This window comes from Anser brachyrhynchus (assembly GCF_964034855.1).
Source record: "Anser brachyrhynchus genome assembly, chromosome: 20".
NCBI lineage: Eukaryota > Metazoa > Chordata > Aves > Anseriformes > Anatidae > Anser > Anser brachyrhynchus.
Window position 1 is genome coordinate 5,550,982 of NC_137713.1, and position 13,719 is coordinate 5,564,700.

Genomic DNA, 13,719 nt, shown 5'->3' on the forward strand with positions numbered 1-13,719 from the left:
TATAAGGCGGCCCCTCCGCGGTGCCGGCCCCGCGGTGCCATGTGCGCCCCGCGGCCGCTCCTCCGCCCCCTCCTCCTCCTGCTGGTGGTGGTGGTGGTGGTGGTGGTGGTGGTGGTGGTGGTCGCGGTGGTGGTCGCCGCCCCCGGAGCAGCCCCGAGCCCCGGAGCGGCCCCCCCGGGGCGACCCCGAGCCCGCCGCGGGCTCACCTACCCCGGGACGCTGTGGTGCGGAGCTGGGAGCAACGCGGATGCCTACGAGCAGCTGGGTAAGGAGCGAAGGAGCCCGTCCCTGTCCCTCAGCTCGTCTGCACCCTGCCTGTCCCCATCCCAGGGCTGGTCCTGGTCCACCAGTTTGCCCCATCCCAGGGCTGCTCCATCCCAGTCCCCATCCCAGTGGCCTGATCCACCCCCCCAGCATGGTCCCAGTCCATCCTGGTCCATCCCGCTGCCATTCTGGTCCCCAAGTGCTGGTCCCATCCCCGTCCCAGTGCTGGTCCAACACGGTCCATACCCAGGCCCTCCTCCGGTCCCCATCCTGGTGCTCATCCCGTCCTGATCCCCAGACTGGTCCCAGTCCAACCCAGTCCATCCTGCTCCCAATCTCATCCCCACTGTGGTGCCGGTCCAGCCCCAATCCCCGTCCCAGTCCCAGCCCAGTCCCAGCCCTGTCCCTCCCAGTTCCCATCCCAATCCTCACCCCAGCCCCGATCCCAACCCGACCCAGCCCCACCCCAGCTGCACCCAGATGCCCCCCCACCACGCTGCCCGCGGCCCTGCCTGCACCCCGTGCCATGCCCGCAGGGGAGCACCGGGACACCGACCGGTGCTGCCGGGACCATGACCACTGCCAGCACGTCATCCACCCCTTCACCGCCCGCTACGGCTACCGCAACCTGCGCTGGCACACCATCAGCCACTGCGACTGCGACCGCAGGTGAACACCCCCGGGTCCCCAGGGGTGTGTGTGTGTATTTGGGGAGGGGGTCCCAGCCCGGCCACCCCCCCCTCACCCCGGTTCCGTCCCGCAGGTTGAAGGAGTGCCTGCAGCAGGTGAACGACACGGCCTCGCGCGTGGTGGGCCAGGCTTTCTTCAACGTCATCCGGGTGCCCTGCTTTGAGTTCGCCTACAAGGAGGAGTGCGTGGAGCCCTACCTCTACGTCTGGTGAGCGTCCCCCCCACCCCGGGTCCGGCCCCGCTGCTGCTGCCCCCACCCCTGACCCGCGCCGTCCCCGCTCCCCGCAGGTGCAAGGCGTACAACACGGTGGCCGTGGCGGTGCCCAGGGAGCCGGTGCTGTACGAGTTCGGCGGGGAGCTCATCGACAGGGCGGCGTGGCTGGGGGGGGATGCCCTGAGCCCCCCTTGGGGAGGAGGAGAGGTCCCGGCGCAGCGCCATGCCCGCCTGCTGCCCGCCGCCAAAGAGAGGAAAGGGATGAAGGATAAGAAAAAGAAGGGGAAGGGGCTGAAGAAGAAAAGCCCTGCCGAATTCGGGGAGCTGAGCCACGATGCGCCCGCCACCCACGCTCCTCCCGGTGCGCAGCCGGGCTCGGGGACGCAGGACCCGCTGCCGGACCGGGGGGAAGCGGCCGGCGGCAGCAGGAAGAGGAGGAGGAGGAAGGAGAGAAACAGAAAGAAGAGGCTGAAAAGCAAAGCTGAGCCGGAGGCTGCGTGAGCCCCGCTGCCGCGGACCCGGCTCCCCGCGCGGGTCCTCGCTGTGTTAATAAAGTAGGGCGTCGAGCAGATGGAGCCGTGTGGAGCAGGGAGGAAGGAGCACGCTGGGGGCAGTGCCGCAGGGGAAAGCTTTGGGTTAAGCCCGCTGATGGGCTGGGGAGGGTGGGAATGGGGTCTTGCTGCCCGACCTACCTGCGGGCACTTGGCTGGTCCCCGTGCACAGCCCCGCAGGGCTCCTGAGAAAGGGAAAACCTGAGGGTTTGCGGGGTTGTGCAAAGAAGAAAAGGTCTGAAGGGGCTTGAGGTACTCCCCAGCACTCGTGGAGGCTCATTTCATGTTCCTGAGCATGGTGAAGTCACGTCCCTGGTGAGGGAGGACACCAGCTCCTGTCCCCATTTCAGCACAGGGCACAGCGCCCGTTTTGCAGGGCTGGGGTTTGGGATCCCTGCTACCGCTGGTTGAGCTCCAGCTCCCCGGGGTGTTATTTCCCGGGAGCAGCGATGACCGAACTGCACCGCCCCGGCTCTGACCCCCCCCCTTTCCCAGGCTGGGAGCGAGGTGCTCAGCACCAGCACCTCCTTTTCCAGCCCCACCAACAGCTCACCCCACACACCGCCGGCTCGGCCCCTGCCTCCGGGAGCAGGGCGGCTCGTAGGCGATGCTGGTCACACACACCACAGCCAGCTGTGGGGCTGAAAGCAGCTGCACGGGGCCGAGCAGCCCCTCTCCCACCCCAAAACACAACAAGGGGACCAGGGGCAGACGTGCTCAGCGCAGAGGATGCCACCTCTGCCGCCCCACTAGGGAGGCAAAGCAGTGGCCAGCTCGCAGCATCGCTGCACGGGGAGCTGGAGCCGGGGTGGGCTGCTCGGGGAGGAGAGGGGCCCCCGTCCTTCCCCAGAGACTTCACACACTGCAGGAGCTCTGGGGTGTGGGACAATAGAAGCTTTTCCAGCCCCGGGACAAAGGCAGAGGCACAGCCTCTGTGCCTGGCGGTCGGCAGCAACCACAGGCTGCTCGGGCAGCCCAACTTGCTCCCCTGATGGTAACGGGGTGCCTGAATTGAGGGCAGTGCTCGGGGACAGGACACGAGTCCAGCAGGAGGGCAGCGCTGCCCCGCACAAACCCCGCTGCTCCCAGAGAGGTGCCCGAGGAGCGGATGCGATCCCGCGTCCCTGAACTGAAAGGAGCACCAGAGCCCACGGAGGAAACACTGAGGCTGCACCAAGTCATCGCGCCCTCGAGCAGCACCGCTCAGGGGTGCCGAGCCCTTGGGGCAAGCGCAGCATCGGTGCTGAAACACAGACAGCTCACAGGCAGCTTCCCAAAAGTAGAATTTTTATTGACGGTATGGGGAAACTAAAAACAAAGCTGAAAAGGAGCCGACAATGCACAACTAGCCCCCCCGGTACGGGTCAGAGACATCCTTGGTAAAGAGCTGCTCCCCCCAGTCAAATTCCCATGGTAGCATTTAATAAAATAAAAAAATAGCACAAGGTTAGTACACCTGCAAGCCATCCCAGCACGGCCCCATCCCGGCCTGCGGCTGCAGGAGGGACATGGCTGTGTCAGCCCCCAGCACCCCAGAGGAGACGGCGCGGAAGCCAGGACCTGCATTTCTCTCTGGAAACTGCTTTGCTTTGTTCTCCTGCGTTGCTGCCATTCTTCAGGAGCATTTACATGCAAAAAAGACCTTTGTTTATCCGGAGCTGCTGTTCCTGCTCATTTCCTAGCGAAGAGGAGGCTAACCAGGAGCACTTGGAGGAACAAAGACCCTGCTTCCATAGAAAATCCCTACGAACAAAGGAGGAGAGGGGAAAGTGTGTGCAGCAGAAACTTTCCAGTTCAGAAATGCCTCTCAGCGCTGGCAGTTCCTGACGTGACAGAAGTTATAACAGGAGTTATCCGCATCATCTGCCCCCTCCCAGGCCCCCGGTACCTCTCCCAGCCAGTGAGAGACGTGTGGGCCTTGCGAGGTGCCGGTACGTGTGCATGATGTCTCTATACAATGCATCCAAAACAAAACATTTTTTTATCAGCTCAACAGAAATCAGCTTCTCCGTGAAAGTTTCGGCACACAGAAGGCAACTCCAAGCAACAAAGGAAGAAGGAGCAGCGGCTTTCAGCGCTGAACTCTGCTCCTGCAGCCAACCCAGGGCTAAGAGGAGAGGGCAGGCAGGCAGCGCGGGGTGCAGACAGAAAACCTCTCGAGTAGTGTTCAGTAGAAACACTATTTATTCACCCCTTTCGGTTACAAGTGGGCAGGGTTAAGCAGACACGGAGGAGGATGCCATGCGCTCAGCTGCTTTACGTCCCCCCTGCCATACGAGCGGCTGCTCTCGCGGCGTTTCAGCCCGAGTGTCTGGCCCATGCTTGGGAAAGCTGCCGGTGCCTGGGGTTTCGCTTCGCAGTCTGATTTAAAAACAAAACAAAACAAAAACCCAAAAAAAACTAAATAAATATTGATCCAAAAGAAGCCAGAGGAGAGCAAGCTTTTGGTACAACAGCTGCGTTTCTCTCCGGCAAGACCCCTACCCCCAGAGCTGCCGCGCGAGACCCCTACGAACACGCCTGGGGGTTGGCACAGACTTCGCAGAGCCTGTTACACGTGAAACCACGGAGCGAACAAACGACAGAAACCTTTTGAGAACTCTGGTTAGCTTGTCACACCCCCGGTGACTTTGCTTCGCGCTCTCTGGACGAGGAGAGCCGACAGTCAGGGTTTGGGAGAATCCAAAGCAAACAGGCTCGCTCCAGGCCAGCGGTCTGCAGTTTCAGCTACGTTTGCTTCCTGGTCTTCGCTGTGAAAGCAGACCGCTGTGCGCGTAAAAGGATGGACTCATTTGACCTTGTAACTGCTCTGCCGAGCTTCCAAGTGGTGAAGCAGGGACCTGGAACGCAGAGGCCACTGCAGTTGTCCTTTCCTATGATATATTTATATATATATATAGTATATATATATTTAGACCAGCCCTGCCAAGTCTATTTGTTCGCTCAGGTGCACATCACCAAGAGTCATTTCCCACCATCTCATGACGTATAAAACAGGAGTTACGTGGCTAAGGGAAGGGAAGTTGTTTTCAACTGTTTGCTCTCCCTTCCCTTTCCGAGAGAAGGGAGCGGAGGTCACGGAGCAGGTCCAGCACAGCCTATCGGTCCATCTCGTCGAGCAGCGGCGTGGCGTCCCCAGCGATGGACATGGGCGTGCTCTCGATCATGGGGCTGGGGGACGGGCGAGGAGTCAGCCTCTGCTTCTGTTTCCTCCGTTCAGCCTCCTTCTCCTGGAGCCACTGCTCGGCCATCTTCCCCCAGTCGATCGCAGCGTGGCTGTTGGTCCTGCAACGACAGAATCGGGAGGTGTGACATGCCAGAAAAGCAAGCCCAGAGCATATGTCCCTGCCCTCCCTCTCCAAAAGATCCCATGCGGGAGGAATTGTGACAACCCCACCGTGCTGCTTCCATGGAAATCCACAAAAGCAACCAGCAGGTGACACAGGCAGATGCGTGCCCCTGGCGCCACTCACTTTGGCTGCTGCCTCTGCCTGGAGCTGGACGATGGCTGCGACTGTGTCTGGGACTGGGTGGACTGGGGTGTGGTGTTGGCCTGCAGCTGGTACTGGGGTGTCGTGATCGGCTGGCTGGGGGTAGTGTAGGAGTAACTGGGGGTCATCAGAGGGGTGGCCACCGGTTGCTGTGCTGGAGTCGTGAAGACCTGCAGGAAGCAGAGGCTGTTAGAGGACAGCGGGTAAACCCTGCTAGGCTGCGAGGCGGAGGCTTGGCGTGCTCTGCACTGCCCCGCTCGCCAGGGAGGCTGCTGCACGCTCCCAGGCCTGCTGGAGCCCCTCATCTGAACAACAAGAGGTTCACAGAGATCACAGCCTAGGGAATGGGGGGCTGCAGGGCAGAAGGAGCAGCACCCTGCTGAGCACAGGACATTTCTGGGTCCTGCTCCTTTCCCCCAAGAGCCTCCAGCCATAAAATAGTCGCCCTTCCTTGTTCATCCCACACAGGGTGCAAGGGGAGATGTTCAAAGCAAACAAAGGTAAGGACCACAAGAGAGATGGGTGCAAGAGATCCAGAAACAAGATCCTACGGTGGACATGAAGAACAGATGAATTTGCCCTTGTTTTTCTGCCCTAGTGGGTTGCAGAGAAGGCAGCTCCCGAGATGGCTCCCTCCCAGATCCCAAGCTGGCTGGCTCACTGTTTGCTTAGTCTTTTTGCCTGTTCATCTCCTTTTTCCTTCAGATTGTCTTGGTGCTTAACACATCGGGTTATCCACAATCCCTGCCTATCCCCAGCTCAACACTTGTTTTGCAAAACTCCATGGAAGCCTCCCAAGGTGGTCCAAAAGAGAATCTCTCCTCCCTGCAAGCCTCGTCTTGCAGCACCTCTTCATCAGATCTAATGGCAGGGCGTGTTTCTTGTACCCAGACAACTCAGTCCTTCTGCAGCTGGATTTAGCCTCAGGGTCAGCCAGGGAGCTGGCAGCGTGTGCCGGGGGGAGGCAGGCACCAGCGTGCGTGAGGAAAGGCTTCAGCACGAGCTGAAACTGTTCAACTCCCTGCAAAGCCCCTGGGTATTCGGTCAGGCTGAGGTGTTCGCCTGCCGGTGCAGCTCGGAGATTAGCACGCTGAGCTGAAAAGCCCTGCAAACTCAGCGCATAGTTTCCCAGCTAATCTCTTCCTCTGGCAGCTCACGTTGGCGATTCAGGGGCACAATCACAAGGTTGTGTGCCTTCACCGCTGGATCCCTTCTCTCTACCCTGCCACATTCCTTGGGGGCCTGGCCAGTTTGCTATTTGTTTCAACTCTCTCCAGAGCAGGACTGGGTTACACGCCTCATTTCCTCAGCCACGGGAGGGAGGCAAGAAGAAACCTGGTCCAAGAACCCTGCCAGGCTCCCCTCTGCAGCAGTACGGGTGCAGCTAGGATCTCTGGCAAGGAGCAACCCCTCAGCCCAGCAGAATCCCCATGGGATGGTTTCTAGCGGTGGGAAGAAGCCACGCAGCACCTCGTCCCCAAGGCTTAGAAGTGACACCTACATGGTACGCGCTGCTGCCACCTCCGCTGCCCCCGTAGCCATACTGACTGGATGCCCACTGTGCAGGGGTGGCATTTGGGTTCTGCCCCTGGCCCGTCACGGCAGCGATGGCACTGAACATCTGGGAGGTCATGTTCTGCGGGAGGGCGTTCACTGCACGGGTCAGGTCTGCAAGAAGGACCATCGTGTTAGACAACGCAGAGCCTGGAGGAGGACCTTGCACCCCAGTTCCACCAGGAAAGGCCTGCACTGACCTGCCAGGTTAATGTTAGCTGGAGTAGCGTTAATGGAGGCTGGAGTCCTGGTCCGACTGCTACTGCTGGGGGTAATACCTGTGTAAAACAGAAGCCAAGGGGGATGGGTTAGTTCTCCCAGAAGAGCAGCTACTGGTCTGAAATTCAGGATTTGAAAAAAAAAAAATCGTTGGAAACACTTGTATTGGCAAGGTGCACTTTTACCGGGACATGGCGTGTGCAGGACTGTATGGTGGGAGAGGCTAAGGGAGGGGAAAGAGGCAATCCCAGCCCTTGCTGCATGGCCCACATGGGCAAAAGATTAATTTTTAGGAGAGCTCTTAACAGGTCCATGGAACACAAAAACTTGAGCACTTTGAAACCTTCCAGGTATAGAAAATCCTAGAACACATTTCAGGGACAAAGAACACAGAATTGCCCCTGTGACGTGACACCCACGAAACAGAAAGCTGAGACACAGGTTTTGGGATGCTCACCTGGAACAGGGTCCTGATAATGATCCTTAAACCATCGGAAGAGTCCGTTCACGGTAGGGAAGATCTGGCCCCGGTAGCGGAATCCTTCTGGTGTGACTGTCACATACTCTATCCTGTGAGGAGGAGCAGTGAATGCAGGAGAGCACAAGAGATCACAGGCTGCTTCAGATACCTGCCTCCACACAGCACCCTCATGCTAACAGGCAACAATAGGAACAGGCATGACAGGCAAGGCCCACAAACTCGGGTGAAGGCTGACTTACAGTGAGACTGACAGAACTGTAAGAGAAACTGGCAGCACTAAGGCCAGGTGTGGTACTGGCAGTACTCGGCTCCAGCTGCTGGGCTTGCCTCTCATTTACCTTGGTTTGCCTCGAGGCTGATATCCCAAGAGGAATTTGCCAGGTAGATCTTTACAGGCACTGATAAAGTAGGGAATAAATGTTGGCTTCTCTTTCTTGGTCTTTATCAGCAGCTCTTCCAGCTTCTAATTAGAGAAAGAAAGAGAAAAAGAAATGCTCAAGGAGAGCCTACATTTTTAGCAACATAGAGAACCTGCAGATATCTCCCTCCACGCTGTTTTCAGCCCGTTTTCTCCCCAGCCCTGATGCCAGCGATCCGACAAGGACCACTAACAGCACTGTTTCTGAGCAGGGTTCTGTGAGCAGACAGACCACAGCCTGGGAGGCTTAGCCCAGGCAATGCATATTACTGGTTCTGATCACAAGTCTGCAGAGAGAAGCACTCTCTCCAGTGACATTTACTGGCTGGGCTCTGGCACAGCACTGTAGGTGTTCCTCCACACTCCCAGTGCAGGAACCCATCCTGACTCCATTGCTCCTAGACAATCCCCCTGAAACCTGCAGCTGGAAAGTGACTGCCAAGCCCCAAGCGACAAGGAAGATCAGAGCTCAGACCAGCAGCTCATGCTAGACTCAAAGAGTTTAAGATCTGCCCTGGGACAAAGAAACCTATTTATCTCCCACACAAGCTACCGCAGCCTGGGACAGGCTCACCTTCTTGTCTCCACCGTTGCAATCCTGATAGTATTTGTGATTCAACAGGTCTCTGGCAAAAGAAGCCATAGGCTGGACATAGCGAGCGACAATTTCATCCAGGTCTTCAAACTCCTTTGGACAAACACATTTAAAGAGGTATTTAGGGTGCATGATGAGGAACTCTGATCCTAGTATACAGCTATTGGTCATCCTGCACAGCAAGGCTGCATGCTTTGAGTGAAAAGAGTCTAAGGAGGAGAGTAACGTCCATTGCAATAGCCTGAACACAGCTGCAAGGACAGAAAGGCTGTGCCAACCTGTTCCTGCCAAGGAGGTGGTACTTGTTTCACACCAAATCCTTCCCAGGCATGCTCTGCAGGGCTCTTACCTCTGTGTTAATCCAAAGCGTGGAGCCCAGACTGAAAGCGTTCTCCTTGCCCTCTTCTCGGACATCGACGTGCTGGTAAATCCCATCGTTCACCTTCCAGGTGACAGTAAGGTGGTTCTCCCCTTTGCTGCTTGGCCGAATAATCACGTCCCCTTGGTCCATGGTCTCCATCATCTTCTCAGCTTGCTTGAAGCTAATGTTGTGGAATGACGGGTGAGCAATTACTCTCTTGATGTACGCTAGGGGACAAAGAGGAGTATTTAGGCTTCCAAGAGGAACTGCTTTATTCCAAGCGCACATCTAATTGTGCTTATTCTCCTAAAGCAGCCTGGGAAGACTGGTGTCACAGGGGAGAGAAAAAGGACAGACTCACTTGTTCGCTGCTGCTTTCTTTTCAGGTCTTCTTCCTGTTTGTGATCTGCTGCCTCAGAGTCAAAGTCATAGTAGGTGTCTTTAGGCAGTTTCCACTCGTTGTTCTTATCCACCAAGTCAGAAGTCCTGCAGGTCAGATCTGCACTGAACTTCTCAATGTCGATCTTCATAATCCTGCAGTGAACAGTCATTCCCACCTGCAGGAGAGGGTCATGCACAGCTGGTCAGCAGGCGTGGCTGATATGCCAGGCACCCTGCGTTACAGAGCAGTCTGTGCGGGGTCGTGCTGCCAATGAAGTACAAGTCACCTCACATATTTCACACTGATACCACCTTTAAAAGTGATCCTTCAATATGAATTGAAAATCACCTGATCCCCAAGACGACTAGAATCAAAAGAGATTAAAGACATTTTTTGCTGGCAGCTCTCTAGCACCTAATATCTACACCCCATGTCACACTGAACACTGCATGTCTGGAAGCTGAGGACAATGAATTTTGGTATTTCAGGTGTCTTTAACTATGGGAGCAGCAAAACTGGACTTCATGATGCACAAGAAAGCAGTTATGTCTGTTCAGAAACAGACTGGAAGACACCCAAAAGACTACTCTACTTAAATGGGAAATGGAAAATCCCGCCACAAAAACTGCAATGTCTTAGTCCAGTTAACCGTGCTGAAGTCAACAATGGCTCTTTAAAAAGCTGCTAAGAGACCTCTGTGCTTACAGGATTATACATCACCTGCATGGACTGTCAGGGGGTCCAAGAAGATGGCAAAGATGTTAAACCTCTATTTTATCATGTGATAGAAATACGTGATTCTGTTTCTTTCAGAACCCCAGTCCCTGTCCTGAACAAGACCAGTAACTCTGACGACCTCCACAAATGAATTGCAAAAGAAGAAAAAGTTACGAGAGAGGGAAACAGACCCCGCATATCTAACTAACAGCAGTTCTGTGAACTCTTTGGAAAGCCAGAAACAAAGGGCAGCTCTGCATTAGAATGCCTTCTGGTCTCCCAAACCCAGACTATAATAAATTCTCCCACAGTACAACATGTTAACTGATTAACATGGTTTCTACCAGCTGCCAAGAGAGATTTGCACTGTGGGACAGGGACGCTAACCAGAACCTGAACTTGCTGCTGATTTAAAGTCCTTCAGTGAAAAGTAAGGTTTGAGAAACCATTTAGGGAACAGCATTAACCGAACTCTGAATTATTGCCACTGACTCCACACTCTTCTAGTTCTTGCAGCGTACGTGAAAATTCACTGCTTTCATACCTTCACCCTTTCTTCTGGCCGTTTGACCACCTTATCACTAAGAAATTTTGTTGGGATGAAGCCAGCAACGCCATTATCCAGACGTGTCTTCACTCCAATGGCCTGACCTGGGCAGGAACCGCTGTCAAAGTGGTTCCAAACCTGGAGCAAGGCAAAGATAAAAAGTCAGGCAGCATGGAAACACAATAACCCAGGCAGCTCACACTCAAACAAGTCTAAAAGCTGTGTCAGCAAACAGGCACAGCCAGCACAGACGTGTGGAAGGGCAGAGGACAGAAGACTTCAATGAAAGCTACCCAGTAACACGGTCTTCCTGCTTAAACTGAGCAGAACTGATGGGACTTTGCAACCAGGAAGGCCAGAACATTTTTAGACCCTGAACAGAAGCCTGCAGCTAGGGCTGGTTTCTAACGAACGCTATAGGACTTTAAAGTCACTGATTACCAATGCTGGAATTCAAATGTTTGGAAGAGAGACCTAAAGTACAGCTGCATTAAGCAGCAGGGAGTCCAGATAAGTTCTTAAAATTGTGAAGGTGGCAGAACAAACTTCTGTTCTCCGTGTCACTGGCAGCTTCTCTGCGTAAAACACAATCCTAGACCACAAACAAGCCTGCTTTATGTATTTGCAAAGAACTGGCCAGCTTATCCCCAAATCCATTTCACTCCTAGTTCAGTTCACTAAAATCCATAAAGGACCTGTCAAATCCATACTGAGGCAATTAGTCAAAACTGGAACATTTTATATTTGCAATCAAAGGTCACATTCAGGTTGGGGTCCTGGGGCACTGCAGACATAATCTTGGCTCTGTTACCTTGTTTCTCAAGAGCCCTTGGCTACTGCATCCCTACAAAATGCTCAAGTCTGCTGAGGCGCTCCTGTCAAAGGCAGGGCCAGCGAGAGAAGCAGCCCTACCTCACTGAGCTCTGGAAAGTTATCCTGCTGACAGAAAGGACACTGCCAAAGGCCAGTTTCATCGTTCCGTATTGCCTGGTCGTAGCTTTCTCCTTGCGGTCGCCTGTGGGCTATCCCGGTCACGTTGCAGATGATCATTTTACCTGTGGTGTGATGAGAGAAAAGAGAGAATGAAGAACTGAAAGCCAACTGCAGGGCCAGACAGTGACTTTGATCTAAGGCAGATGCGTACGAAGGTGTTAGGAGACTTCCCAGGTACACGAAAAGCTGCTTCACACACATGTAACCTCAGCATTGTCCTGATGTCACCCTCAGCAACATCCCTTTGCCCCACCTCTACACATCTTAAATCAACTTCGGATGGCAACAATCATCAGAGCCCTCTTAGTGAACGTGGACGCACCTATATAAAAAGTCTCTGGAGTTTCTTTGGTCAGCATGTTGAAGACCTCTTCTGTGTTTGGAGAACGGTATGGTGTTCTCAGGTCCTTGTACCTGCAGCTCAGTTCAGCTCGAATGTCATACAAAGTGATATGCTTGTCACCGTAGCCCTGTGTGGTATTCAAGGGTTATAAAGCCGTAAGTGGCAGGAAGGAGGTGAAAAGGGAATCCAGTATAAGTTACGAAAGAATTCACAGAAGTTATCAAACACCAAATTAAAAAAAACAACAACAGAAAAGTGGACCACAGTCCAAAAAAAAAGTGGACATCATCAAACTGCAGGACTTAGTCACAGTATGTTGAGGAGGTCAAAATTATTACTTAATTCAGAAAAAAAATAAGTTCAGTGGGGACAAAACCAGCCTAATTACTCTATCTTCCCTTCCCCAGGCATACTTTCTGTAAGCACTTACTACACGCCATTGTCAGACACCAAATACTTGTTATAGCTGTTTATAAATTTTAAAGTGGCAACAGATAAATGCTCATCTCCTAAAAAGGACAAAGGTCACCAGCTACAAAACCTAAGAAACTGAGCTGGACAGCACAGCTCCCCCTGTTTCTCAGCACCAGGAATCCCCAGCACACCTGTCTTTCCAGTTCTTCAGCAAAGGCATCAAGATCCAGGTCTTTCAGTCGCTCGGGGTTTTCTAAGATCTCCTCTAGAGCTCCTGCAGGATTAGCATCCTCAGCTGACTCATCATATTCTAAGGCATCTACTGCCATTTTTCTTGCCCATTCGTAGGTTTCGGGATGGACTCTGGAACCATCTAGGACTTCGATGTAGGAATCAGTACTGAAATAAAACCAGAGACGTGTTCAGATAAGGACTCTGCAGGGTTCCAGAGTCAGCTCCTTCAGCCTAACACGAATCACGTTATTGACCATCACTGTTGGCCGCGCGGCTGCTTTGCCACCACTGACCCCAAAGGAACAAACTACTTTAAACAGGACACAAAGAATTCTTCCTTGATAAATCAGTAGGACCCAAGGCAAATTCCAGACCGCAGCTCCTGCGCCTCAAGGTCATAGCCAGGCTTTGGGATGCTACGTAGGCTTGATGACTCAGTTTGCTATAGGTGCGGTACGAGCGCATAGCTCCGTAAGTTTCCTTCCTTATACAAGTTAAACACTGCCAACTGGTGGTGCAGCCACCTGCATCCAGTTTGGAGAAGTCTTTGCTTTGCCCTTGCACCTCCGGGACTTGCGTCCTGCAAGATCCAAGCAGCTGGTAGGGCTGGATCACTCAGCGTAAGGATTCAGCCAGGTGTCCTTGCTCAGACTGCTTTTCAAAGGCAAAAAAACCACTGTGGCAGCCCTAGAAAAAGCACGTTCCCAACAAGTGACCCTTCTGCGCAAAGCTGGCAGCTGAAGACTTAGAAAATGGGTTATCACTGTCCTCCAAACACACATCTCTCGTTCAATTACCAGTAACCTAATGCTCTACAAATTGACCAGTACTGCTATGAGGAAGTTGAATTGCTGATTTATGCCTCTATTCTCAAACTTCAGAAAAATAAAATACTGTTGGTAGGACTAGGCAGAAACCAAACAGAAGTGCATACGGGTCACTGACGGACATGCACAAGGACTACGGAAAGTTAAGGAACAACTGGTTTTAGTCTAGTTCCTCTTGACCACAAAGGGTCTTTCACACCATAGCAAGCTATATAATTAATGTTCCGCAGCTCACATTGCTGGACACGTTTTTAGCTACCCTTAAGAATCAGATTAATAACTAGCAATACCTGAACTTGGCCGGAGATCAGAGGGGCCACACAGAAACTCCTAGGAACATGGACTCCACAGAAGGAGACTGTTTCAGCCTGTGACACATTTAACTTCACAGCCTGTGCAGCACTGAACACAACCCAACACCCAC

The 13,719-nt window shown here is 53.8% G+C and overlaps 2 protein-coding genes across 4 annotated transcripts in view; one reads left to right on the top strand and one right to left on the bottom strand.

The window, feature by feature from the left end:
- Positions 1-4: 4 nt before the first annotated feature.
- On the top strand, positions 5-1,743 carry PROCA1 (protein interacting with cyclin A1). 2 transcript variants are annotated; one of them, XM_080563059.1, is made up of 5 exons: positions 5-95; positions 138-265; positions 801-933; positions 1,028-1,162; positions 1,243-1,743. In XM_080563059.1, exons 1-5 carry the CDS (start codon positions 40-42, stop codon positions 1,667-1,669), a joined length of 879 nt encoding a protein of 292 aa, XP_080419185.1. In that variant the 5' UTR covers positions 5-39; the 3' UTR covers positions 1,670-1,743. The 2 variants fall into 2 exon arrangements, with proteins under 2 accessions (XP_080419185.1, XP_080419184.1); XM_080563058.1 differs by having other exon boundaries at positions 37-98.
- A 1,246-nt stretch (positions 1,744-2,989) lies between these two features.
- Positions 2,990-13,719, bottom strand: part of SUPT6H (SPT6 homolog, histone chaperone and transcription elongation factor) — a 28,668-nt gene continuing 17,938 nt past the window's right edge. For both annotated transcript variants that reach the window (XM_080563049.1, XM_080563050.1), the window contains 13 exons: positions 12,426-12,633; positions 11,800-11,947; positions 11,397-11,539; positions 10,482-10,622; positions 9,200-9,395; positions 8,827-9,065; positions 8,457-8,570; positions 7,803-7,927; positions 7,441-7,553; positions 6,965-7,042; positions 6,712-6,878; positions 5,193-5,380; positions 2,990-5,004 (listed from right to left, as the gene is read on the bottom strand). In XM_080563049.1, coding sequence (XP_080419175.1) covers positions 4,818-5,004; positions 5,193-5,380; positions 6,712-6,878; positions 6,965-7,042; positions 7,441-7,553; positions 7,803-7,927; positions 8,457-8,570; positions 8,827-9,065; positions 9,200-9,395; positions 10,482-10,622; positions 11,397-11,539; positions 11,800-11,947; positions 12,426-12,633 — 2,047 coding nt within the window. In that variant the 3' untranslated portion in view covers positions 2,990-4,817. The remainder of the gene's footprint in view (positions 5,005-5,192; positions 5,381-6,711; positions 6,879-6,964; positions 7,043-7,440; positions 7,554-7,802; positions 7,928-8,456; positions 8,571-8,826; positions 9,066-9,199; positions 9,396-10,481; positions 10,623-11,396; positions 11,540-11,799; positions 11,948-12,425; positions 12,634-13,719) is intronic.